We start from the raw sequence: 26,198 nt of genomic DNA on the forward strand, positions 1-26,198 counted from the left end.
CAAACAGGTGCCGGAATGTGACGACTAGGGGATTTTCACAGTAACTTCATTGCAGTGTGAATGCAAGCCTAGTTGCGACACTAACAAATAAACTTTACTTTACTTTTAGGTGGGTGGAGGAGTGAGATAGACTCTTTGCAGCTTGTCCTTGAATCTAATTCAAAACTAGCCTCCCCCATCTGTTGGTCGTATGGGTCTTCTTGGAAATGAGTTCGGACAGTATCAACAGCACTTTCCAGAGTTGCAACCTCCATCATCTAGAAGGACGAGGGCAGCAGATGTATGGAAACATCACCACCTGCAGGTTCCCCTCCAATTCACTAACCACCCTGACTCGGAAATATATCACCGTTCCTTCACTGTCGCTGGGTCAAAATCCTGGAACTCCATTTCTAACCATACTGTGGGCGTACCTACACCAAATAAACTGTGCGAGTTCAAGGAGGCAGCTCACCATCATCTTCTCAAGGACAATTAGAGGGGGCAATACATCTGACCTTGTTTATGACATTCACATCCCAAGAATGATTGTTTATTGGTTCGCTAGTGGCCAAAGTAATGCTAGCATGGGGAAAGAAGTTAAATAACGGTCCCATTGATGCAGTAGAGTGTGATTCTTGATCAAGCACACTGGGGATAGCACTGAGGGAGTGTTGTCCTTCAGTTAAACATAATCCTAGTAGAGCTGGAGGCTGGTACCATTTTGTAGAATTTTATTTATTCACTTGTGGGACATGGGCGTAACTGGCTGGCCAGCATTTATTGTCCATCCCTAGTTGCCCTTGAAGAGCTGTTGAAAGTCAACTACATTCCTGTGGCTCTGAAGTCACATGTAGGCCAGACCGGGTAAGGACGGCAGATTTCCTTCCCTAAAGGACATTAGTGAACCAGATGGGTTTTTCTGACAATCGACAATGGTTTCATGGTCATCAGTGGATTCTTAATTCCAGTTATTATTTTATTGAATTTAAATTACACCATCTGCCGTGGTGGGATTCGAATCCAGGTGTCCAGAACATTACCTGAGTTTTTGGATTAATAGTCCAGCGAAATACCACTAGGCCATCGCCTCCCCCTAAATTAGCAGAACAGTTGAGTGTTTCCAGCATTTTCTATTTTTATTCCAGATTTTCAGCTTCCACAATATTTTGCTCTCAAATTTGTGTTCTCTTCAACTGCCTTGTGTCTTGACATATCCAATATATTTAAGGCAATTAAAATATTGTGTGCTTAATGTGTAAAACAAAAATTATGCTAAACCTCCTCGCAGAAAGGAATTTTTTATTTATTTTTTAAAATTCGTTTGTGGGATATGGGTGTCGCTCTCTGGCCAGCATTTATTGCCCGTCGCCAGTTGCCCGAAGACACTTGCCTGAAGACACTTGAGAGTCAACTACATTGCTGTGGCCATGGAATCACACATAGGCCAGACTGGGTAAGGGCAACAGATTTCCTTCCCTAAAGGACATTAAAGAACCAGATGGGGTTTTCTGACAATCGACAATGGTTTCATGGTCATCAGTAGATTCTTAATTTCTGATTTTTCAAATTGAATTCAAATTCCACCATCTACCATGGTTGGATTCGAACTACTAGGCCATCGCCTCTTTTATTGCGAGATTTCATCTGAGGAAGCCATCTTGAGGGTGAGGGTGAAGACTCAGCCAATTCCCCAACAAAATGGGAGATTTACTAAATCCAACAGATATTCCAGAATGCTTTAGGCCTCAGACACTCCAGGTCATTAATCTTTCACCGTGATTGGAAGCATGGTGGCCAGTAATCTGGAGGCCCGGACTAATGATCCTGAGACACTAGTTCAAATTCCACCATGCTAGTTGGGGAATATAAATTCCGATAATTAAATAAATCTCAAACAAAAAGCTACTATCGGTAATGGTACCAAGAAAATATTGGATTCTCATTAAAAATACATCTGGCTTATGAAAGTTGGTTTGCAGGTGCAGCAGGTAATTAAGAAGGCAAATAGAATTTTGTCCTTCATTGCTAGAGGGATGCAGCTTAAAAAGAGGGAGGTTATGGTGCAGCTGTATAAAGTGCTGGTGAGGCCACACCTGGAGTACTGTGTACAGTTTTAGTCTCCTTATTTGAGAAAGGATATACTGGCACTGGAGGGGGTGCAGAGGAGATTCACTAGATTGATTCCGGAGTTGAGAGGGTTGGCTTATGAGGAGAGACTGAGTAGACTAGGGCTATACTCATTGGAATTCAGAAGAATGAGGGGAGATCTTATAGAAACATAAAAAATTATGAAGGGAATAGATAAGATAGAAGCAGGGAGGTTGTTTCCACTGGCAGGTGAAACTAGAACTAGGGGGCATGGCCTCAAAATAAGGGGGAGCAGATTTAGGACTGAGTTGAGGAGGAATTTCTTCAAAGGCTTGTGAATCTTGTGGAATTCCCTGCCCAGTAAAACAGTTGAGGCTACCTCATTGAATGTTTTTAAGGCAAGGATAGATAAATTTTTGAACAGTAAAGGAATCAAGGGTTATGGTGAGCAGGCGGGCAAGTGGAGCTGAGTCCTCGACAAGATCTTATTGAATGACGAAGCAGGCTCGAGGGGCCAGATAGCCTACTCCTGCTCCTAGTTCTTTTGTTCATATCAATGTCTTTCATGGAAAGGAATCTGCTATCCTTACAGCCCCAATGTAATGGGATTAATATTATGCTCCCTCACTGATGGGGGCTGGTTAAGTCCAGCAGATGGACAGCCCAACATCTACTCACTCACACCTGCCTCCACAGCAATTGTTTCAGCAATGGAGGTGGCTTTGAGTGACCTGCCCTCCAGTGGGTCAATTGAGGCCCTCAAGTGGGCAATTACTGCACATTTAAGGGCCTTATCCTGCCACTACGAGGATTAAACTCTTGGTGGGAGAGGCCTATGCCAAGCACACAGCCCTATAGGTTTCCTTGTAAGGGCTTGTGGTAGGCAGGGAGGGGGCAGGGTCCCTCCTTAAGGGACCAGGTCCATCAGACTGCCACCTCCCCAAGTTGCCCTCCCTCCATGACCTCACAAAACTCACGCCAACCTCCTCCCCCCAAACCCATAAATTGGCAGCCAGCAAGAGTCCCAAATCTCAACCCAAATCCCAATCCAACACCCAAAACCCATCCCAAATCCCAATCCAACACCCATGTCCCAACCCAAATCCCAACACAAATCCCAATCCAACACCCATGTCCTAACCCAAATCACAATCCAACACCCATGTCCCAACCCAACACCCAAATCCCAACCCAATATCCAACCCAACACCCACATCCCAACCCAAATCCCAACATCTTTATTCCAAGGTTCAGGAAAGCTATCGGCCTCTGATTGGCTGGAAGCACTCAAGGCGAGATCTCCTGATACAAAATAGCAGAAGTATCACCTCAAATCTATTCATGGCCAACCAGCTGTTAAATATATGAAGGGCAGCTGGTGTTGCCCTCGATGCTTGCTAGCCTGACTTCTAGTGGGCGTGTGTGTGTGCGTGTGCGTGTGCGTGTGGTGTGTGTGTGGGGGAAGGGGGGGGGGGATGGTGGTTGTGGGGAATCCAGTGCCCCAAATAATTCAGCCCAATATGTTTGACTTTTAAATACTCTCCGAGGAGGCAATGGCCCATGGTATTATTGCTAGACTATTAATCCATAAACACAGCTCATGTTCTGGGGACCCGGGTTTGAATCCTGCCATGTCAGATGGTGGAATTTCAATTCAATAAAAAATGTCTAGAAATAGGAATCTACTGATGACCATGAAACCATTGTCGATTGTCAGAAAAACCCATCTGGTTCACTAATGTCCTTTAGGGAAGGAAATCTGCCGTCCTTACCTGGTCTGGCCTACATGTGACTCCAGAGCCACAGCAATGTGGTTGACTCTCAATTGCCCTCTGAATAAGGGCAACCAGGAATGGGCAATAAATGCTGGCCAGCCAGCGATGCCCATGTCTCTCAAAAAAATAAAAAAAAACAGCAGGCAAGCCCCTCCGTTGTCAAGAGGTGCCTCACCACCACATTCTCAAGGCCAATTCGGCATGGGCAATGAATGTTGGCTTCACCAGTGAATGAATGAATATTTTTTTGTCCACTTTAAAATACACCTGTAAACAATCTAAGGAGATAAGTGCACATTGGAACAATGTAGCTGAAGACTCAGGAGTGAGAGCACCGTTACAATGGGAGCAAATCAGAAAATCTGGCATTCTCTGCACAGATATTACAATAAGTTACTCACACATTATCTCCTGTAAGGAAACAAGTTATCAAAATCACAGAATGTACAACAGGATGTACAACAGGATGTCAAGATCATTTGTAACACTTTGGAAAATATGAAACCAATGCAAAATTTGCACAACAGTTTCGGGAATAATACTTCCAAAAATATTTGAGCCCAAAAACCATAACCTATGCTTCATAAATATTGAATCGCGATGACATTTGATAAACCTCCCTTAGCTTGATACGTAATTGAATCCTTCCACTCACAAACAGGACATTGATATTTATTCTGTGGGTTAAATCAATCTTTGAAATTTTATTTAGAACATGGAACATTACAGCGCAGTACAGGCCCTTCGGCCCTCGATGTTGCGCCGACCAGTGGTACCAATCTAAAGCCCCTCTAATCTACACTATTCCAATATCATCCATATGTTTATCCAATAACCATTTGAGTGCTCTTAATGTATTCGAGTCCACTACTGCTGCAGGCATTCCACGCCCTTACTACTCTCTGAGCAAAGAACCTACCTCTAATATCTGTCCTATATCTCTCACCCCTCAATTTAAAGCTATGTCCCCTCGTGCTAGCAAACACCATCCGAGGAAAACGGCTCTCACTATCCACCCTATCTAATCCTCTGATCATCTTGTATGCCTCTATTAAGTCACCTCTTAACCTTCTTCTCTCTAACGAAAACAACCTCAAGCCCCTCAGCCTTTCCTCATACGATTTTCCCACCATACCAGGCAACATCCTGGTAAATCTCCTCTGCACCCTTTCCAACACTTCCACATCTTTCCTATGATACGGCGACCAGAACTGTATGCAATACTCCAAATGCGGCCACACCAGAGTTTTGTACAGTTGCAGCATGACCTCCTGGCTCCGAAACTCAATCCCTCTACCAATAAAAGCTAACTCACCGTACGCCTTCTTAACAACCCTATCAACCTGGGTGCCAACTTTCAGGGATTTATGCACATGGATACCCAGATCCCTCTGTTCATCCACACTACCAAGTATCTTACCATTAGCCCAGTACTCTGTATTCCTGTTACTCCTTCCAAAGTGTTTTTTGTGGCTACTTCTTTTATTTTTTTTGTGGCTACTTCTTTTATTTCAATGTTTTTGGGAATTAACTATGCATATTGATATCCCAAAATAAACCTCAATTTGAAGAGAAAAGTAATAGCTGCCGATTTTGCATTGCCATGTACTAAAGAAATGAAGTGATAAATCATGCAATTAATTCAAAATAAAAACTAGGTTCAATAAATGCAATGTAACTCTATTGTCTAGAGATGGTTTCATCTGTAACACATCCTTTTTTAAATTCATTTGTAGGACATGGGCATCGCTGGCTGAGCCAGCATTTATTGCCCATCTCCAGTTGCCCTTGGAGGGTAGTTGAGAGCCAAGCACATTACTGTGGCTCTGGAGTCACAGGTAAGCTATACCAGATAAGGATGGCAGGTTTCCTTCCCTGAAGGACATTAGTGAACCAGATGAGTTTGGTCTTCAGTCGATTCCTCAGCCCAGATTTTTTTATTGAATTCAAATTCTACCATTTGCGGGAATTGAACCAGGGTCCCCAGAACATTAGCTGAGTTTCTGGGTTAAAAGTCCAGCGATAATATCATTAGCCTTTCCCATCACAACAAAACTTAATTGCTGACACAAATACCTAACTTTCTACATTGCTCACCAGAATGCACAGCAGATGTACAGGAGCACAGAAATTACAAAACAGAGGGAAGCCATTTGGTCCATTGAACTAGTGTCAATGCTATCTTTCCAGCTGTAGCCATCTTCAGCTGTATTGGAATTCATGAATAATTACCTCCTGTTCTTCAACAGTTCCTTAACTGTTGCGCCAACCTTTTTCACCCAGTGGGCGGTAGGAATCTGGAACTCCCTGCCTGAAAGTGTGGTAGAGGTGGGAACTCTCAACATTTAAGAAGTATTTAGATGAGTACTTGAATACAAGGCTACGGGCCAAATGGCAGAAAAACAGGATTAGAATAGATAGGTGCTTGAAGGCTGGTGCAAACACAGTGGGCCAAAGGGCATCTTTCCGTGCTGTACAACTCTTATGGGCGGGATTTTCCAGCCACGCTCACCCCAGAACCATAAAATCACATCCGAGGTCAATAGACTTTTGCATGGTCCACCCGAGTGTGGCGACTCGAGGATTTTCACAATAATGTCATTGCAGTGTTAATGTAAGCCTGCTTGTAATGTTAATAAATAAACTTTAAATTTTAGATGTGACTACGCCAGATATAACACTAGTAAATGCAGTGGCAAAGTGAACTATACAGAACTGCAGATAATAATGTGCACGACAGTTTGAATCATGTAACAACAGGTTTTACTTTATTTTCCTGACCCTGAGCTTGACTCCTTACTGGGATGTCCTTCCGAGGGGGGCTGCCTTCCCTCGAGCACTGGTCCAACTATTCAAGTGTGCACCTTGAGTTGGCAGCTATCCGGGTCAACGCTGTACCCTCTTGACCCACTGTCTACCAGCATCGTAGCCTTTCCCCCAATCCCGGATACCACTGCCACCCTGGGTGAGATTAATTAGCCACACACTCTTGACCCCTTTCCATGTGATCCTCTTTTCTGAGCCAGTCGTCCACAGCAAATGCCCTCACCCGGATCAGTGAACACCATGTTACCGTATTATAGGAAAGTCTGTGCAACTTGCCCGAGATTAAATAAAGGCCTGTCACTCACACACAGGAGCACAACTCCCCTCTCTCACTGTCCTTTGTAATCCATTCACAAATGCATAACTTCGGACTCGCGTTGTTGTGTTCACATTGCCTGACATCAAGCGACTGTCTGCTGAAATAATCTTTTTTTTCTCTCTTTAAATAACAAAGGGGGTGTAGCATTAAAAATTCCAGTCGGTGCACAAAGCGACAGTCCAGTCTGCTTGTGTCTGCTGACAGCTGAATTCCATTCTCGACCGTTTGCCGTTCTTGAAGCTGAACATTCAGCAATCAACCCGCGCCGCTCTGCAAAAAAAAAGAACAGAACCTTCCCCAGCTGATTCACAACAACCCAAAAAGAATTGAACAGGAAATCCTCGACTGGCAGGGTCAAGATTGGAACTGCACACAGACTGAGCAAGCGCAGCTGCTCCCCTTCCTGCTTCACTGCAGAGTAACGAGGCATCATGAGCAAGATTGTAACTGTCTCTCAGTCCTGCCAATTATTTTATCCTTCTCAAGGTTACAGCAGCAGTTCTGTGGCATCAGTTACAAAAAATGTGTCTGTTTGATTTTTGAACTCAACAGCAATTGAGAATGTTCTGCAATCCCCCTGAATCCACTCTCTTAAATACCTTTATCCCTTAAATACCAAGTCAAGGCTTGCATTTGCCTGCCTCAGAATATAGTCAAATAGTGTTTTTCACATTCTTTCACAGGAGATGGGCATCGCTGGCTAGGTCAGCATTTATTGCCCGTCCCTAATGGCTGGTGAGCTGCCTTCTTCAACCGCTGCAGTCCATGAGGTGTAAGTACACCCACAGTGCTGTTAGGAAGGGTGTCCCAAAGGTTTGACCCAGCGGCACCGAAGGAATGTCGATATATTTCCAAATCAGCATTGTGTGTGACATGGAGGGGAATATGCCGATGGTGGTGTTTGTATCTCCTGCCCTTGTCCTGTGCGGTAGTGGTTGTGGGTTTGGAAGGTGCTGTCGAAAGGAGCCTTGGTGAGTTTACTGCAGTGCATTTGGTAGATGGTACACACTGCTGCCATGGTGCATCAGAGGTGGAGGGATTGGATGTTGAAGGTGATGGATGGGGTGCCAATCAAGCAGGCTGCTTTGTCAAACTGGATGGTGTCAAGCTTCTTGAGTGTTGTTGGGGCTGCATCCATCCAGAAAGGTGGAGAGTTAAAGTCCTGAAAGTGGCTCCTCCAACAGTGTAGCACTGTCTAAGTACTGCCAGCTTAGACCAGTTTTTGTCTCTGGAGTGAGACTTTTTTTTGAGGAAATAAAGGGTGATGCAGCAAGCTGTTCCACGGTAACTAAACAATAATCGTTACTATAAATGCCCATCTTAGGGTGCATCAAACTGAAAAATTGCCTAACTAAGCAACAAGAACCACCAGAAACAGCTGCCTTTCCAACAAAAAGGTAGACTCAGAATCCTGTGATAAGTTACTCATCTCCTGACTCCCCAAAGCCTGTCCACCATCTACAAGACACAAGTCAGGAATGTGATGCAATACACTCCACCTGCCTGGCTGAGTGCCGCAGTAACAACACTCAAGAAGCTTGACACTATCCAGGACAAAGCGGCCCGCTTGATTTGCACTTTATCCACAAACATAGCATGCTGTTTTTGGCTGTATTCAAGTGCTTAAACTGGGGTTTGGTGACTGAGGGAGTTTGGTGAGGAGGGAGAAAAGTGATTTTAATTTAATTTTCTACATTTCCCCTGAAAAGTGTGGCAGCCTTGGTAAGTAGGACCTGGTGAGTATTTCTACTGTCCTTGTGTTAAGTTATGAATCAGAAACTCCAAGGTATGTTATGAAGCCCCACTAAACCCTAACCATTTTTCTATTTTGGGATTAGTGTGAGGATAAGATGTTTTACACCAGGTGTGATTTTATTGACACAGTTTTTATCAGACAAGCTTTTATCAAGGAAACTTTATTTAACAATACAGTTTAACTATAACAAATTAATTAGCTTAACTTTTATCAATTGAAATACTTAAAAATGACAAGATACAATTCTTAACTGCTATTCTATCTCTATTAGTTCCAATTCAAGCAATATTCCTCTTATAAACTTAAACTCCTCTTCAAAATCAGTTAGCAACACACAGGCATATATGCTTGTACTTGGGCTGCCAGTCCTCGAGCCTCCAGAACACCGCTGGAGAGAGAGACCAATTTCTCCTCGCAGGTCCCAAACAGCAGCCTCCAGAGAGAAAGAGACAGAGACACCTCTTACTTCTTTCCGAACCCAGCAGTAACTGCCTGTTTTTCCCTGTAAACTTAGCTACTCCCCTTAAGCACATGATTCTGTCAATCAACATAATCAAAGCCCTAGTCTGAAACCCCAGGGGAAAAAACAAATAAACAGAAATGCATTAACTCAGATTAACACAAACACATTCCTTGCTAAAATCAATCATCAACCTGCATTCTCAGCATGTGAGTTGCCTGGTACCCAGACAAATCAGCACCATATAAAAACAGCTGAATTTTAAACATACCCCGCACAATAAACGTGATATGAGTACATTTCTTTAAGGCACAGCATCATCACATTATCGAGTGGCAATCAGTACTGCACACAGTACTCTAGATGTGGCCTATCTATTATTACTGAGTAACCTTTTTCAATAGAAGTATTTTAAATATGTTCTTTATTTATCTAACAAGAACAATCACCCATTTGAGAGGAACAAACACCATTAAAAAAAATCCCTGACTGCCTGACAATGTTTTTTTATATTTTGAAGTATTGACTTAGCTAAACATCACCTCAAACCTATTACTGTATAGATGCGACCAAATCAATCCTAAATCCAATCTCAGGATAGATGGTGACATAGTGGTAATGTCACTGGGTTTGTATTCCAGAGGCACAGGCTAATGCTCTTGGAATATATGGATTAAAATCACACCGTGGCAGCTGGTGGAATTTGAATTCAATTGATAAATCTGGAATTATAAAGCGAGGTGACAAAATTATAATCGATTATTGTAAAATTCCAATTGGTTCACTAATGTCCTTTCGGGAAGTAAACCTGTCCTCCTTACCTGGTCTGGCTTACATGTGACTCCAGATCCACAGCAATGTGGTTGATGCTTAACTTCCTGAAATGGTTGCTAGCAAGCCACTCAGTTAATTAGAGATGGGCAACAAATTTGGCCTTGTCAGCAATGCTCCCAAAAAAGTATAATAAGCATCAAATGTAGGGAGAAAAAAATCACATTTATATAAAACATTTCATGACCTCCGAACATTTTAAGACACTTTGCAACCAATGAAGTGCTATTTTGAACTGTTATCATCATTTTGAAGTAGGAAATCTACCCACCAATCAGCACACAGCATGGTTCCAAAAATAGCAACATTAATCATAGAATCCCTACAGTGCAAAAGGAGGCCATTTGGCCCATCGAGTCTGCACCGACCACAATCCCACCCAGGCCCCATTCCCATAACCCCACATCTTTACCCTGCTAATCCCCTGGACTCTAGGGTCAATTTAGCACGGCCAATCCACCTAACCTACAGATGTTTGAACTGTGAGAGGAAACCAGAGCACCCGGAGGAAACCCACACAGACACGGGGAGAATGTGCAAACTCCACACAGACAGTTACCTGAGGCCGGAATTGAACCCGGGTCCCTGGCACCGTAAGGCAGCAGTGCTAACCACTGTGCCACCGGGTAATCTGTTCATTGAGGAACAAATATTGACTGTGTAGAAATGACCAGCCTTGATTAAAACCATAGAATCCCCAGAGTGCAAAAAGAGTTCAACCAGTCCATCTAGACTGCACTGACTCTCTGAAAGAACATCCTGCCCAGGCCCTCCCCTCCACCCCATCCCCGTAACCCTGTGCATTTACTATGGCCTATCCACCTATCCTACACATCTTGGGACACCAAAGGGCAATTTAGCATGGTCCATCTACCTAACCTGCACATCTTTGGACAGTGGGAGAAAACCGGAGCACTCGGAGGAAACCCACACAGACACGGGGAGAATGTGCAAACTCCACACAGACAGTCATAGAAATCATAGAAACCCTACAGTGCCGAAGGAGGCCATTCGGCCCATCGAGTCTGCACCGACCACAATCCCACCCAGGCCCTACCCCCACATATTTTTACCCGCTAATCCCTCTAACCTACGCATCTCAGGACTCTAAGGGGCAATTTTTAACCTGGCCAATCAACCTAACCCGCACATCTTTGGACTGTGGGAGGAAACCGGAGCACCCGGAGAAAACCCACGCAGACACGAGGAGAATGTGCAAACTCCACACAGACAGTGACCCGAGCCGGGAATCGAACCCAGGACCCTGGAGCTGTGAAGCAGCAATGCTAACCACTGTGCTACCGTGCCGCCAAGGCTGGAATTGAACCTGAGTCCCTGTCTCTGAGGCAGCAGTGCTAACCACTGTGTCATCCAACTGCAGACTTGGGATCCTTTAATTCATCTCGAGAGAGCAGTCATGGTTTAATGCCACATTGACAGTGCAACACTCAAGCCTAGATACTGTGCTCAAATATGTGGACAGTGATTTGACCACAGGAGTTTCTGACTCAGAGACACGTGTTATTGTAGAGCTGAAGTTAACCATTGTAATCAAGGATTGGGATTCTTACATTCACTTAGTCATAGAGTTATAGAGGTTTACAGCATGGAAACAGGCCCTTCAGCCCAATTTGTCCATGCCGCCCTTTTTTTTTAAAACACCTAAGCTAATCCCAATTGCCCGCAGTTGGGCCATATCCCTCTATACCCATCGTACCCATGTAACTATCTAAATGCTTTTTAAAAGATAAAATTGTACCCGCCTCTACTACTACCTCTGGCAGCTTGTTCCAGACACTCACCACCCTCTGTGTGAAAACATTGCCCCTCTGGACACTTTTGTATCTCTCCCCTTTCACCTTAAACCTATGCCCTCTAGTTTTAGACTCCCCTACCTTTGGGAAAAGATATTAACTATCTACCTTGTCTATGCCCCTCATTATTTTATAGACCTCTATATGGTCACCCCTCAGCCTTCTACGCTCCAGAGAGAAAAGTCCCAGTCTATTCAGCCTCTCCTTATAACTCAATCCATCAAGTCCCGGCAGCATCCTAGTAAATCTTTTCTGCATTCTTTCTAGTTTAATAATATCCTTTCTATAATAGGGTGACCAGAATTGCACACAGTATTCCAAGTGTGGCCTTACCAATGTCTTGTACCACTTCAACAAGACGTCCCAACTCCTGTATTCAATGTTCTGACCGATGAAACCAAGCAAGCCGAATGCCTTCTTCACCACTCTGTCCACCTGTGACTCCACTTTCAAGGAGCTGTGAACATATATCCCTAAATCTCTTTGTTCTGTAACTCTCCCCAACGCCCTACCATTAACTGAGTAAGTCCTGCCCTGGTTCAATCTACCAAAATGCATCACCTCGCATTTGTCCAAATTAAACTCCATCTGCCATTCGTCAGCCCACTGGCCCAATTGATCAAGATCCCGTTGCAATTGGAGATAACTTTCTTCACTGTCCACTATGCCACCAATCTTGATGTCATCTGCAAACTTACTAACCATGCCTCCTATATTCTCATCCAAATCATTAATATAAATGACAAATAACAGTGGGCCCAGCACTTCTTCTGGAGAAAGGGTTGCCAACTGTGAATAAGGGTGTTCCTGGGAGTTTCATCACATGGCTCACCCCCATGCTCCAGCCATTGGCCATCCTCATGTCGCCCTGCCTTCCTATGCCAATTGAAAAACAGAAAGACTCAATATCCAATTGAATAATATTTGACTGTCAGCCAAACAGCCATTTTCAATATTTTTATATCTGCCCAAGAGAAAAGTTCAAAGAAACGACAAAAAGAACTTTATTTTTAAAACAAAGTCCCGATGATTTTTCTCCAGGGTCGCACACAGCAGTGTCTTTGAAATTGCTGGAGACTCCAGTCCAATCCTGGAGGGTTGGCAACCATAGACTGGAGATGACAACTTGCTGCTGTATCCATCTGGATTTGAGACCAGTAATGTGTCCAGTCAGCTATCTTTACTCAGTGGCAGGCAGCTCGCTTTTGCTGATGAAGACTTAACAGAGAGGGGGAGAAATGAAAACAAAATATTGCGGATGCTGGAATCTGAAACAAAAACAGAAAATGCTGGAAAGTCTCAGCTGCTCTGACAGCATCTGTGGAGATTTGAAATGTTGGCTCTATTCTCTCTCCACAGGTGCTGTCAAACCTGCTGAGATTTTCCAGCATTTTCCGTTTTTGTGAGAGGGACAGCAAGTAGTCTCACAACACCAGGTTCATGAAGGGGCAGCGCTCCAAAAGCTCGTGCTACCAGATAAACCTGTTGGACTTTAACCTGGTGTTGTGAGACTTCTTACTGTGCCCACCCCAGTCCAATGCCGGCAAATCCACTTTGTGAGAGGGAGAAGAAGTCTAGTGTAATTTAAGTTTAAGTTTATTTATTAGTGTCACAAGTAGGCTTACATTAACACTGCAGTGAAGTTACTGTGAAAATCCCCTATCTGCCACACTCCAATGCCCTGTTCGGGTACACTAAGGGAGAATTTAGCACAGACAATGCACTTAACCAGCATGCCTTTCAGACTGTGGGAGGAAACCGGAGCACCCAGAGGAAATCCACGCAGACATGGGTAGAATGTGCAGACTCTGCACAGACAGTGACACATGGCCGGGAATCAAACCCGGGTCCCTGGCGCTGTGAGGCAGCAGTGCTAACCACTGTGCCACCGTGTTTTACATAAAACAATGCTTTCTTTTTGGTGTGCTGTATGAATGAGACAGGACACCCAGCCAGACTCTGCAATCCCTGAGCAACACTGGGATGTGAAACAAAGTAAGAAGTTTAACAACACCAGGTTAAAGTCCAACAGGTTTATTTGGTAGCAAAAGCCACACAAGCTTTCGAGGCTCTAAGCCCCTTCTTCAGGTGAGTGGGAATTCTGTTCACAAACAGAACTTATAAAGACACAGACTCAATTTACATGAATAATGGTTGGAATGCGAATACTTACAACTAATCCAGTCTTTAAGAAACAAAACAATGGGAGTGGAGAGAGCATCAAGACAGGCTAAAAAGATGTGTATTGTCTCCAGACAAGACAGCCAGTGAAACTCTGCAGGTCCACGCAACTGTGGGGGTTACAGATAGTGTGACATGAACCCAATATCCCGGTTGAGGCCGTCCTTGTGTGTGCGGAACTTGGCTATCAGTTTCTGCTCAGCGACTCTGCGCTGTCGTGTGTCGCGAAGGCCGCCTTGGAGAACGCTTACCCGAATATCAGAGGCCGAATGCCCGTGACCGCTGAAGTGTTCCCCAACAGGAAGAGAACAGTCTTGCCTGGTGATTGTCGAGCGGTGTTCATTCATCCGTTGTCGCAACGTCTGCATAGTTTCCCCAATGTACCATGCCTCGGGACATCCTTTCTTGCAGCGTATCAGGTAGACACTGCAAGAAAGGATGTCCCGAGGCATGGTACATTGGGGAAACTATGCAGACGCTGCGACAACGGATGAATGAACACCGCTCGACAATCACCAGGCAAGACTGTTCTCTTCCTGTTGGGGAACACTTCAGCGGTCACGGGCATTCGGCCTCTGATATTCGGGTAAGCGTTCTCCAAGGCGGCCTTCGCGACACACGACAGCGCAGAGTCGCTGAGCAGAAACTGATAGCCAAGTTCCGCACACACAAGGACGGCCTCAACCGGGATATTGGGTTCATGTCACACTATCTGTAACCCCCACAGTTGCGTGGACCTGCAGAGTTTCACTGGCTGTCTTGTCTGGAGACAATACACATCTTTTTAGCCTGTCTTGATGCTCTCTCCACTCCCATTGTTTTGTTTCTTAAAGACTGGATTAGTTGTAAGTATTCGCATTCCAACCATTATTCATGTAAATTGAGTCTGTGTCTTTATAAGTTCTGTTTGTGAACAGAATTCCCACTCACCTGAAGAAGGGGCTTAGAGCCTCGAAAGCTTGTGTGGCTTTTGCTACCAAATAAACCTGTTGGACTTTAACCTGGTGTTGTTAAACTTCTTACTGTGTTTACCCCAGTCCAACGCCGGCATCTCCACATCATGTGAAACAAAAACAGAAAATGCTGGAAAATGTCAGCAGGACTGACAACATCTGTGGAGAGAGAATGAACGTTTTGAGTCTGGATGACCCTTCCTCGGAGCTTTTATTTTAACGCTGGGATTTTCTTGTCCTCGCTGTACCTGTCAGGCCTGGCTGATACATTTCGGTCTATAGACAGGAATGAGCAAACTTGCTAAGAGTCGCGGTTTTGACTAGAGTTTAGCAATCAAGTGCATGAAGGTCCATTCACTATCCACCCTCGATTTAAAATGTAATGGGTGGAGCTTTAAACGCCGCCGAGTCCGCCCACCCCCTCCCATTCGGCATCAGCGGCTTCCTGCATTCACCAGGAGGATAAACCCCGGCCTCGGACCGATTGCTCTCTGCTCCCCGGAGGATGGTGCTGGGTAAGCGGGACTCCAGGATCACTTACTGCCAGAGCCTGGGCTGCGGGGCGGTGGCCGGGCTCCTCAGCCGCTCCCTCACTTGCCCGCTGGACGTGGTCAGGGTCTTGACCCAAGTGGGGACCTTTCACAGCAAGAGGGGCTTCCTGAGCACATTCTGGATCCTGGCCGAGGCCGAGGGGGTGCGGGCTCTCTGGAAAGGGAATGGCATCGCCTGCATGCGGCTCTTCCCCCACAGCACCATTCAACTCACCGCTTACAACAAGTAAGGAAGCAGCTCGCTTGTTAATTTCACTGTAAATGGTAACAAGTTAGAAATTACACCGCTTTGAAATGCAGAGATGGGGGATGGGGGGGTCTTTATTGATCAAACCCGCAGGTTAATTCCCAATGGACACTTATCAATTTCTGCAACTTTTAGCAACAACTTTGTTGATTTAAATAAAAGGGAGAGGATGGAGAATGGTCTTCGTGCCCCCCCCCCCCCCCCAGTCCGCTTTGCAGTGTTGAGGAGCTCAGGTTTAAGTCGGTTCGTTGACATTTTGCCAGGGGGGTGCTGTGTGATCACGCCTTCCCTCCACATCCAATCCCCGGCTTTGTTGTCACTCAGCAGATACTGACGGACTGTAAGGAGACACCGCTCAGCTTCCGGGTGACACATTTACAAATGGATATAAATAGACAGCGATCCCCTCAGGTTTTTTTTTTATACTTTTCCAATTCAATCAGATCAAATCCAATTCAGAGTCTCAACAAGTTGAGACATTTCCGATCCAGGCTGACAAGACAGGGCGGGTGACTAAGCCACCCTGTCCTGGGCCTGATCTACATGAGTCAAGCTGATTGGAGAAGGGGGAGGATCCTCCTCCAAGACTTGAGCTCATTTGCATCTTAGCCAAAAGGCCGAGATGCCGCTTTTAAAAATTGCTTCATATGAAACATATGAAGCCTCAGCGTAACCTCATGACCTCAACCAAGTGCAGATCCGATACTACACTTGATCTTAGCCAAAAGGCCGAGAAGCGATTAAACATGGGCAGTTGCAGTTTAAAATATCGAGCGCAGTAAAGGGTTAATGTCTCTCCCCCACACCCCTCCTCTCCAAATGTCTTCCCACAGAGGCTGACACCCCCGCTGTACACTTGCTGTTTTTTTATATATATCATTATAACATCTATCACTTGCTCATCAGCACTCCCGCGCGATTGGAGGAGGCCATTCAGTCCTTACCCTGTTCCACCATCCGTTGTAGATTATAGAGTCCGAGTGCAGAAGGAGGCCATTCGGCCCATCGAGTCTGCACCTACCATAATCCCACCCATCCCCATAATCCCATGCTTTTTCCCTGCTCGTCCCCCTGACACTCAGGGTTAATTTAGCATGGCCAATCCACCTAACCCACACATCTTTGGACTGCGGGAGGAAACCGGAGCACCCGGAGGTAACCCACGCAGACACGGGGAGAACGTGCAAACTCCACACAGACAGTGACCCAAGCCGGGAATCGAACCCAGGTCCCGGGTGCTGTGAAGCAGCAGTGCTAACCACTGTGCCACCGTGCTGTCCACAATCATTGCTGATCCACAGCTCAGTTCCATTTTCCTGCCATTGCTTCTTATCCCTCCATCCCATTACCCAACAAAAATCCATTGAAATAAAAGCAAATAACTACGGATGCTGTAAATCTGATACAACAGCAGAAAATGCTGGAAAATCTCAGCAGGTCTGTTAGCTTCTGTGGAAAGAGAACAGAGCTAATGTTTCAAATCTGATGTGGAGATGCCAGCGTTGGACCGGGGTGGGCACAGTAAGAAGTCTCACAACACCAGGTTAAAGTCCAACAGATTTATTTGGTAGCACAAGCTTTCAGAGCGCAGTCACCCAGGCAGGAGTGTTCCCTTCCTGTTGGGGAACATTTCAGCAGTCAAGGGCATTCAGCCTCTGATCTTCAGGTAAGCGTTCTCCAAGGAGGCCCTCATGACACACGACAATGCAGAATCACCAAGCAGAAACTGATAGCAAAATTCCCCACACATGAGGACAGCCTCAACCGGGATCTTGGGTTCATGTCACACTATCTGTAACCCCCATGACTTGCCTGGGCTTACAAAATCTCACCTGTCTTTGTCTATATATGCCTAGTTTGTGAACCCAACTCTCCACTCACCTGATGAAGGAGCAGCGCTCCGAAAGCTTGTGCTACCAAATAAACCTGTTGGACTTTAGCCTGGTGTTTCAAATCTGGACCACACCTGATCCGAGCTCTGAGGAAGAGGCATCCAGACTTTAAACATTGGCAAAAAAATCTATCAATCTCAATCAGAAAGGTTTCATTACCCCAACACCCAGAATCTGTTGTGGGGAGTGCTGCCTGGCTGTGAGGTGCGCTTTTAATGGATTAAAACTGGTTAATGAACAAAGCATCGTAGCTGTGAGGGACAGCTCGGTGGATAGGATATTGGTATGTAGATAGGCTGGAAAATTGGGCGGGGATCCTGGATTCAGGATTCAATCCTGGACCGGGGAGCGGCGCGGGCTTGGAGGGCCGAAGGGCCTGTTCCTGTGCTGTATTGTTCTTTGTTCTTTGTTCTTTTTGTTGTTCTTTTGGAGTTGGGTGAAACAGGCAGCAGGGGGCCACAAGGGAGAGTGCTGATTGGTCAGTAAGCCACAAGGGAGAGTGCTGATTGGTCAGTAAGAAACAAGGGAGAGTGCTGATTGGTCAGTAAGCCACAAGGGAGAGTGCTGATTGGTCAGTAAGCCACAGGGAGAGTGCTGATTGGTCAGTAAGCCACAGGGAGCGTGCTGATTGGTCAGTAAGCCACAGGGAGAGTGCTGATTGGTCAGTAAGCCACAAGGGAGAGTGCTGATTGGTCAGTAAGCCACAGGGAGAGTGCTGATTGGTCAGTAAGGGAGAGTGCTGATTGGTCAGTAAGTGCTACTCTTGATTCTGACAGTAAGTTCAGACTAACAGAAACTTAAAAGTGATGTCACAGGAGTGCTGTGATTTGATTAGCTAACAGGGAGTCATGCTAAATTTGAAAATCCACTTAAATTACTGGTTAGAAATTGCGTTGATACTGAAATAATGTGAGATATATAATCAAAAAAATTAAACCCAAATTAAAACCCTAATTAAATAAAATAGAGATGGAGGATCAGGTGATGTGTTGTTCATGCATGATGTGGGAGCTGGTGGACCCCATTGTGGTTCCCAGTGAACATGTGTGTAGTAAGTGTTGGTTGCATGAGGAACTTCAGCTCAGAGTGGATGAGCTGGATTCTGAGCTTCGGGCACATCAGGGAGGGGCAGAGATACCTGGACACTGTGTTCCAGGAGGCAGTCACACCCCTTAGATTAAATATCTTGAATTCAGTCAGGGACAGGAGGGTGTGGCTGCGAATGAGGCAGGTAGAGGGATCCAGGAGGTAGGGTTGCAGGAGCCTCAGTCCCTGAACTTGTCCAACAGGTTTGAGATCCTTGCTCCCTGTGTGGACGGGAATGGGTACTGCAGGGAGGATGAGCACCGTGGTACAGGGAGCCGTTCAAGTGGGGGGAGAAAAAAGAAATGTAATCGTAATTGGGGATAGTATAGTTAGGGGCATTGACACAATTCTCTGTGACCAGGACTGGGAAGCCCTGCCTGGTGCTCAGGTTCAGGATATCTCATCTGGGCTGCAGAGGAACTTGGAGTGGGAGGGTAAAGACCCAGTTGTTGTGGTCCACGTGGGTACCAATGACGTAGGTAGAACAGGAACAAAGATTCTGCTAAGGGAGTATGAACAGCTAGGAGCTAAATTAAAAAGCAGAACTAAAAAGGTAATCTTTGGATTACTACCTGAGCCACAAGCTAATTGGCACAAGGTCAATAAGATTAAGGAGGTAAATGCGTGGCTCAAAGATTGGTGTGGGAGAAATGAGGCACCAATGTTGGGGCAGAGGGGACCTGTTCCAATGGGATGGTCTTCACCTGAATCATGCTGGGACCAGAGTCCTGGCGAATCGTATAACTAGGGCTGTAGATAGGGCGTTAAACTAAATAGTTGGGGGGAGGGTTCAGTTGTATGGAGAATTAGAAAATAAAAGTTAAAGGAGAGGGTAGAAGGGCAGGTTACTGATGAGGACTTTCAACTAGTTAAAGGAGCTGAGGGCTCAGGAGAGGTTAGTAAAGTTTCCAGACCATGTAATAGAACAGAGAGTACAGAGAACAGGAATCTAACCTCAGGCAAAACAAAAACGGTAACAAGTATGAGAAGGGAGGTGGTCAATGCAGGATTGAGGGTGTTGTACCTAAATGCACGCAGTCTCTGGAACAAGGTAAATGAGCTTGTTGCACACATTGAAATTGGACGGTACGATGTTGTGGGCATTACAGAGACGTGGCTGCAAGGGGATCAGGGCTGGGATCTAAATATCCAAGGATATGTGTCCTATTGAAAGGACAGGCAGACGGGCAGGGTTGCATTGTCAGTAAGGAATGAAGTGAAATCGATAGCAAGAGCGATATAGGATCAGAAGGCATAGAATCTCTGAGAGTAGAATTGAGGAATCGCAAAGGTAAAAAGACCCTGATGGGAGTTATGTACAGGCCTCCTAGCAGTAGTCAGGATGTGGGGCAGAAAATAAATCAGGAGATAGAAAAGGCAATATAAAAAATGCAATATTACAATAATCATGGGGGACTTCAATATGCAGGTGGACTGGGAAAATCAGGTAGGTATTGGATCCCAAGAAAAGGAATTTGTGGAATGTCTAAGAGATGTTTTTTTGGAGCAGCTTGTGACAGAGCCTACTGGGGAACAGGCATTCTGGATTTGGTGATGTGTAATGAGGCAGACTTGATTAGGGAACTTAAGGTGAAGGAACCCTTAGGGAACAGTGACCACATTATGATAGAATTTACCCTGCAGTTTGAGAGGGAGAAGGTGGAATCAGATGTAACGGTATTACAATGAAATAAAGGTAACTACAAAGACATGAGGGAGGAGCTGGCCAGAGTTGATTGGAAAGGGAGCCTAGCAGGGAAGACAGTGGAACAGCAATGGCAGGAGCTTTTGGGAGTTATTCGGGAGGCACAACAGAAATTCATCCCAAGGAGGAGGGAACATGCTAAGGGGAGGATGAGGCATCCATGGCTGACGAGAGAAGTCAAAGAGAGCATAAAAGCAAAAGAAAAAACATACAAAATGGGAAATCAGAGGATTGGGAAGCCTTTAAAAGCGAGCAGAGGACAACTAAAAAAGCAATAAGGGGGGAGAAGCTAAAATATGAGTGTAAGCTAGCTAATAATATAAAAGAAGATAGGAAGAGTTTTTTCAATATATAAAAGGTAACAGAAAGGCATAAATAGACATTGGACCACAGGAAAATGAGGCTGGGGAAGTAATAATAGGAAACAAAGAAATGGCAGAGGAACTGAATAGTTACTTTGCATCAGTCTTCACGGTGGAAGACACCAGTGGGATGCCAGAGCTCCAGGAGAATCAGGGGGCACAGGTGAGTGTAGTGGCCATCACTAAGAAGAAGGTTCTGGGGAAACTGAAAGGTCTGATGGTGGATAAATCACCTGGACCGGATGGACTACACCCCAGAGTTCTAAAACCTGAGGAAATTGTGGAGGCATTGGTGGTGATCTTTCAGGAATCACTGGAGGCAGGGAGGGTCCCAGAGGACTGGAAAGTAGTAACACCACTGTTTAAGAAGGGAGGGAGGCAGCAGACGGGAAATTATAGGCCGGTTAGCCTGACTTCAGTTATTGGCAAGATTTTAGAGTCCATCATTAAAGATGAGATCGCAGAGTACTTGGAAGTGCATGATAAAATAGGACTGATTCAGCACGGCTTTGTCAAGGGGAGGTCAAGTCTGACAAATCTGTTAGAGTTCTTTGAGGAGGTAACAAGGAAGTTAGATAAAGGAGAAACAGTGGACGTGATTTATTTAGATTTCCAGAAGGCCTTTGACAAGGTGCTGCCTGGGAGACTGTTAAATAAGTTAAGAGCCCATGGTATTAAGGGTAAGATCCGGGCATGGATAGAGGATTGGCTGATTGGCAGAAGACAGAGAGTGGGGATAAAAGGTCTTTTGCAGGATGGCAACCAATGACTAGTGGTGTGCCTCAGGTGTCGTTAAGATGCATTAACGATTTGGAAGAAGGAACTGATGGCAGTGTTGCTAAGTTTTCAGATGATACAAAGATATGTAGAGGGACAGGTAGTATTGAGGAAGCAGGGGGGCTGCAGAAGGACTTGGACAGGTTAGGAGAGTGGGCAAAGAAGTGGCAGATGGAATACAATGTGGAAAAGTGTGAGGTTATGCACTTTGGAAGGAGGAATGGAGGCATAGTCTGTTTTCTAAATGGGAAAATGCTTAGGAAATCAGAAACACAAAGGGACTTGGGAGCCATTGTTCAAGATTCTCTTAACCTTAACATGCAGGTTCAGTCGGCAGTTAGGAAGGCAAATGCGATGTTAGCGTTCATGTCGCGAGGGCTAGAATACAAGAGCAGGGATGTACTTCTGAGGCTGTATAAGGCTCTGGTCAGACCCCATTTGGAGTACTGTGAGCAGTTTTGGGCCTCCTATCTAAGGAATGATGTGTGGCCTTGGAAAGGGTCCAGAGGATGTTCACAAGAATGATCCCTGGAATGAAGAGCTTGTCATATGTAGAATAGTTGAGGACTCTGGGTCTGTACTCATTGGAATTTAGAAGGATGAGGGAGGATCTTATTGAAACTTACAGGATACGGCGAGGCCTGGATAGAGTGGATATGGAGAGGATGTTTCCACTAGTAGGAAAAACTAGAACCAGAGGGCACAACCTCAGGCTAAAGGGACGATCCTTTAAAACCGAGATGAGGAGGAATTTCTTCAGCCAGAGAATGGTGAATCTGTGCAACTGTTTGCCACAGGTGGCTTTGGAGGCCAGGTCATTGAGTGTCTTTAAGACAGAGATAGGTAGGTTCTTGATTAATAATCTGTCTGCTGGATATTTTTAAGAGATTATTTTAGGTAGATTTCTTTAAATTAAACTATAGTGGTTGAATTTGGGAACATGTTAGTAAAAAGAGTAATCAAGGAGTGAAATAAATTTCTGGACAGTACCACGGTGGAGGCTAAAAATACCTGGAATCATTTAAGAAAGAATTTGTAACAGGAATGGATAGAGTAGACAAAGAGTAACTAATTCCTCTGATGAAGGGTAACACACAAGAATGAGATACTATTTTAAACTCAGAACTAAGCTCATTGGAATGCAATCAGGAAAAGGCAGGAGAATGGGGATGAGAAAAATATCAGCCATGATTGAATGGTGGAGCAGACTCAATGGGCCGAGTGGCCTAATTCTGCTCCTATGTCTTATGGACTTATGGGAGAGAATTCGACTACCTTTATGTGACCAAGTATTTCCTGATTGCATTCCAATGAGCTTAGTTCTGAGTTTAAAATAGTATCTCATTCTTGTGTGTTACCCTTCATCAGAGGAATTAGTTACTCTTTGTCTACTCTATCCATTCCTGTTACAAATTATTTCTTAAATGATTCCAGGTATTTTTAGCCTCCACCGTGGTACTGTCCAGAAATTTATTTCACTCCTTGATTACTCTTTTTACTAACATGTTCCCAACTTCAACCACTATAGTTTAATTTAAAGGAATCTACCTAAAATAATCTCTTAAAAATGTCCAGCAGACAGATTTTTGGTTCATTTTAAGTCCCAAAAAATATAAGGAAGGGAGAAATTTGCAGGGCCATTTGCAAACAGCGGAAATATAGATCTAATTGAGCGGCACTTGGTTAGCACTGCTGCCTCACAGCACCAGGGACCCAGGTTCAATTCCCAGCTTGGGTCACTGTCTGTGTGGAGTCTGTACTTTCTCCCCGTGTCTCCGTGGGTTTCCTCCGGGTGCTCTGGTTTCCTCTGGGAACTGGTGGAATTTAAATTCAATTAATAAACCTGCCGTATAAAGCTAGCTTCATTAATGGTGCCCATCTCTATCATTGATTGTCATGAAATCCCATCTGCTTCACTCAACTCCTTTAGGGCAGGAAATCTGCCATCCTTACCTGGTTTGGCCTATATTTGACCTGGTGGATTCTGAACCATCCTCTGAAATGTTCAGTTCATGGGCAATTAGGAATGGGCAGCAAATGCTGGCTTTTCCAGAGATGCCCACATCTCCTAAAAGAATACATTTTAAAAAAAACTGTTTTTAGATGATAGCCTGGTGTAACAAAGCGACAGATACTGGGAGGCATAGTTTCAATGGCTGGACTGAGCTAAGATAACCGCTTTCTTCAGTTGAAACCCTTCAGTTAGTTGCAGTGTCCAGGTTTGGTTAGTAAAGGTTCCTGCGTTGAGTGCTACTCAGTGATTGCTGCTTAACGTCCATGTGTGGGAGGGATGAGATTGTGCATAGCTGAAATTCCCTTCATAGCTAAATAGCCTGCTGATTCTTGCCAGGGTTCATTTGAAGAATAGTGAGGTATGGTGGTTCTCGTGTTTTTTATTCATTCATGGGACATGGGTGTCGCTGGCTGGCCAGCATTTATTGCCCATCCCTAGTTGCCCTTGCTCAGAGGGCAGTTGAGAGTCAACCACATTGCTGTGGCTCTGGAGTCACTTGTAGGCCAGACCAGGTAAGGACGGCAGATTTCCTTCCCCAAAGGACATTAGTGAACCATATGGGTTTTCCCGACAGTTGACAATGGTTTCATGGTCATCAGTAGATTCTTAATCCCAGATTTTTTATTTATTGAATTCAAATTTCGCCATCTGCCGTGGCGGGATTCAAACCCGGGTTCCCAGAATATTAGCTGAGTTTCTGGATTAATTGTCTAGCAACAATACCACAGTGGCATCACTTCCCCCAGCAAGAGTCAGTCTTCAGAAAGGAAGGAATAATGACAATTAATGAATGGATCTGCATTTAATTACCATCTGGATAAGATCAGCAGACACATGGGAACACCACCACCTGGAGGTTCCGCTCCAAGTCACCCACCATCCTGACTTGGAAACATATTGTCGTTCTTTTACTGGCGCTGGGTCAAAATCCTGGAATTCCCTCACTAACAGCACTTTGGGTGTACCTACACCACAGGCACTGCAGCGGTTCAAGAAGACAGCTCACCACCCAGGGCAATCAGGGATGGACAATAAATGGTGACCTAGCCAGTGACGCCCACATCCCATAAATAGATAAAGTAACTGGTGTAGTTCACATTAGCAGATGCATGTGCCCTGTTTTAACTCTTGTAAATGGGATATGTTTGCTAGATAATTACTTGGTTTCTGCAACAACATAAATTTAACCACCTTTTGTGTGTGTACTTGGCCTCTCTGTGGTATTAGTTTATCTGAGGAGGGTGCATGAGGACGGCCTCAACCGGGATCTTGGGTTCATGTCACACTGCATGTAACCCCCCAGCATTTGGCCTGGGCTTGCAAAATCCTACTAACTGTCCTGGCTTGAGACAATTCACACCTCTTTAACCTGTGATTATCCCTCTCTCCACTCGCACTGTCTGTACCTGTAAAGACTTGATTACCTGTTAAGACTCGCATTCCAACCATTAACTTGCAAAGAACAAAGAAAATTACAGCACAGGAACAGGTCCTTCGACCCTCCAAGCTTGCACCGACCATGCTGCCCGACTGAACTAAAATCCTCTACCCTCCCGGGGACCATATCCCTCTATTCCCATCCTATTCATGTATTTGTCAAGACGCCCCTTAAAAGTCACTATCGTATTTGCTTCCACTACCTCCCCCGGCAACGAGTTCCAGGCACCAACTATCCTCTGTGTAAAAAAAAAAACTTACCTCGTACATCTCCTTTAAACCTTGCCCCTCGCACCTTAAACCTGTGCCCCCTAGTAATTGACTCTTCCACCCTGGGGAAAAAGCTTCTGACTATCCACTCTGTCCATGCCCCTCATAATCTTGTAGACTTCTATCAGGCTGCCCCTCAACCTCCGTCGTTCCAGTGAGAACAAACCAAGTTTCTCCAACCTCTCCTCGTAGCTAATGCCCTCCCTGCCAGGCAACATTGTCTCTGTCTATATATGCTGTGTTTGTGAACCAAACTCTCCACTCACCTGATGAAGGAGCAGCGCTCCGAAAGCTTGTGATTCCAAATAAACCTGTTGGACTTTAACTTCGTATTGTGAAACTTCTTACTGTGCCCACCCCAGTCCAACGCCGGCATCTCCACATCATAGTTTATCAGAAATATTGTAACATTTCATAATAGAAAAGTAAATTCCTCATATCAGAATAAGAAGCTGTTTATTTAATTGATTGAACATTTTATTATTTTTAATTTCTGCAATTTCCAGTACAGGAGAATTGAATGTTTTCCATTTTAATTCCTGCATCATGCAATGTTGTTATAAATAGAAAGCTGAAACTGGTCCAGTTTGTATCCTGTTCCACTGCCTGCAATATCTTTAAATGTATACTTCATTAAAATGAGGACCTAGTAAACTATGCTTTGATTAATCACAGATTAAGACTCTCTGAATCATGAGGGTGCTGAGGTTTTGCTGCATTTTCAGTCCCCATGCTGCCTTGTTGCAGTAACTAGTTGAGTCACGGCAATCATGGAAACCTAGGCAGATGACACAAAGCAGTAGAAGGCATTCCCGGTGATATAAAAAAACTAACAAACGTGTTATGAAATTCCTGATTTGGTAATGCCTGGT

At 44.9% G+C, this 26,198-nt stretch overlaps 2 protein-coding genes and 1 pseudogene across 5 annotated transcripts in view; 1 reads left to right on the forward strand and 2 right to left on the reverse strand.

Annotated features, from left to right (window-relative positions):
* The window catches only part of LOC144493014 (A-kinase anchor protein 17B-like), a 51,864-nt gene extending 28,189 nt beyond the window's left edge, over nucleotides 1–23,675 (reverse strand). Inside the window, exon 1 of one of the 4 annotated variants that reach the window (XM_078211808.1) lies at nucleotides 23,559–23,675. The gene's annotated coding sequence lies outside the window, so the exon portion shown is untranslated. Of the gene's footprint in view, nucleotides 1–6,077; nucleotides 7,365–23,558 lie in introns of those variants that run through there. The other 3 variants (XM_078211806.1, XM_078211805.1, XM_078211807.1) reach the window with 3 other exon arrangements.
* The window catches only part of slc25a43 (solute carrier family 25 member 43), a 36,795-nt gene continuing 25,787 nt past the window's right edge, over nucleotides 15,191–26,198 (forward strand). The window contains exon 1 of the mRNA XM_078211809.1: nucleotides 15,191–15,762. Within this exon, the coding sequence (XP_078067935.1) occupies nucleotides 15,491–15,762 (272 nt within the window). The 5' untranslated portion in view covers nucleotides 15,191–15,490. The remainder of the gene's footprint in view (nucleotides 15,763–26,198) is intronic.
* On the reverse strand, nucleotides 16,395–16,524 carry LOC144493265 (U2 spliceosomal RNA; annotated as a pseudogene).

Source organism: Mustelus asterias, chromosome 4 (genome assembly GCF_964213995.1).
Source record: "Mustelus asterias chromosome 4, sMusAst1.hap1.1, whole genome shotgun sequence".
Taxonomy (NCBI): domain Eukaryota; kingdom Metazoa; phylum Chordata; class Chondrichthyes; order Carcharhiniformes; family Triakidae; genus Mustelus; species Mustelus asterias.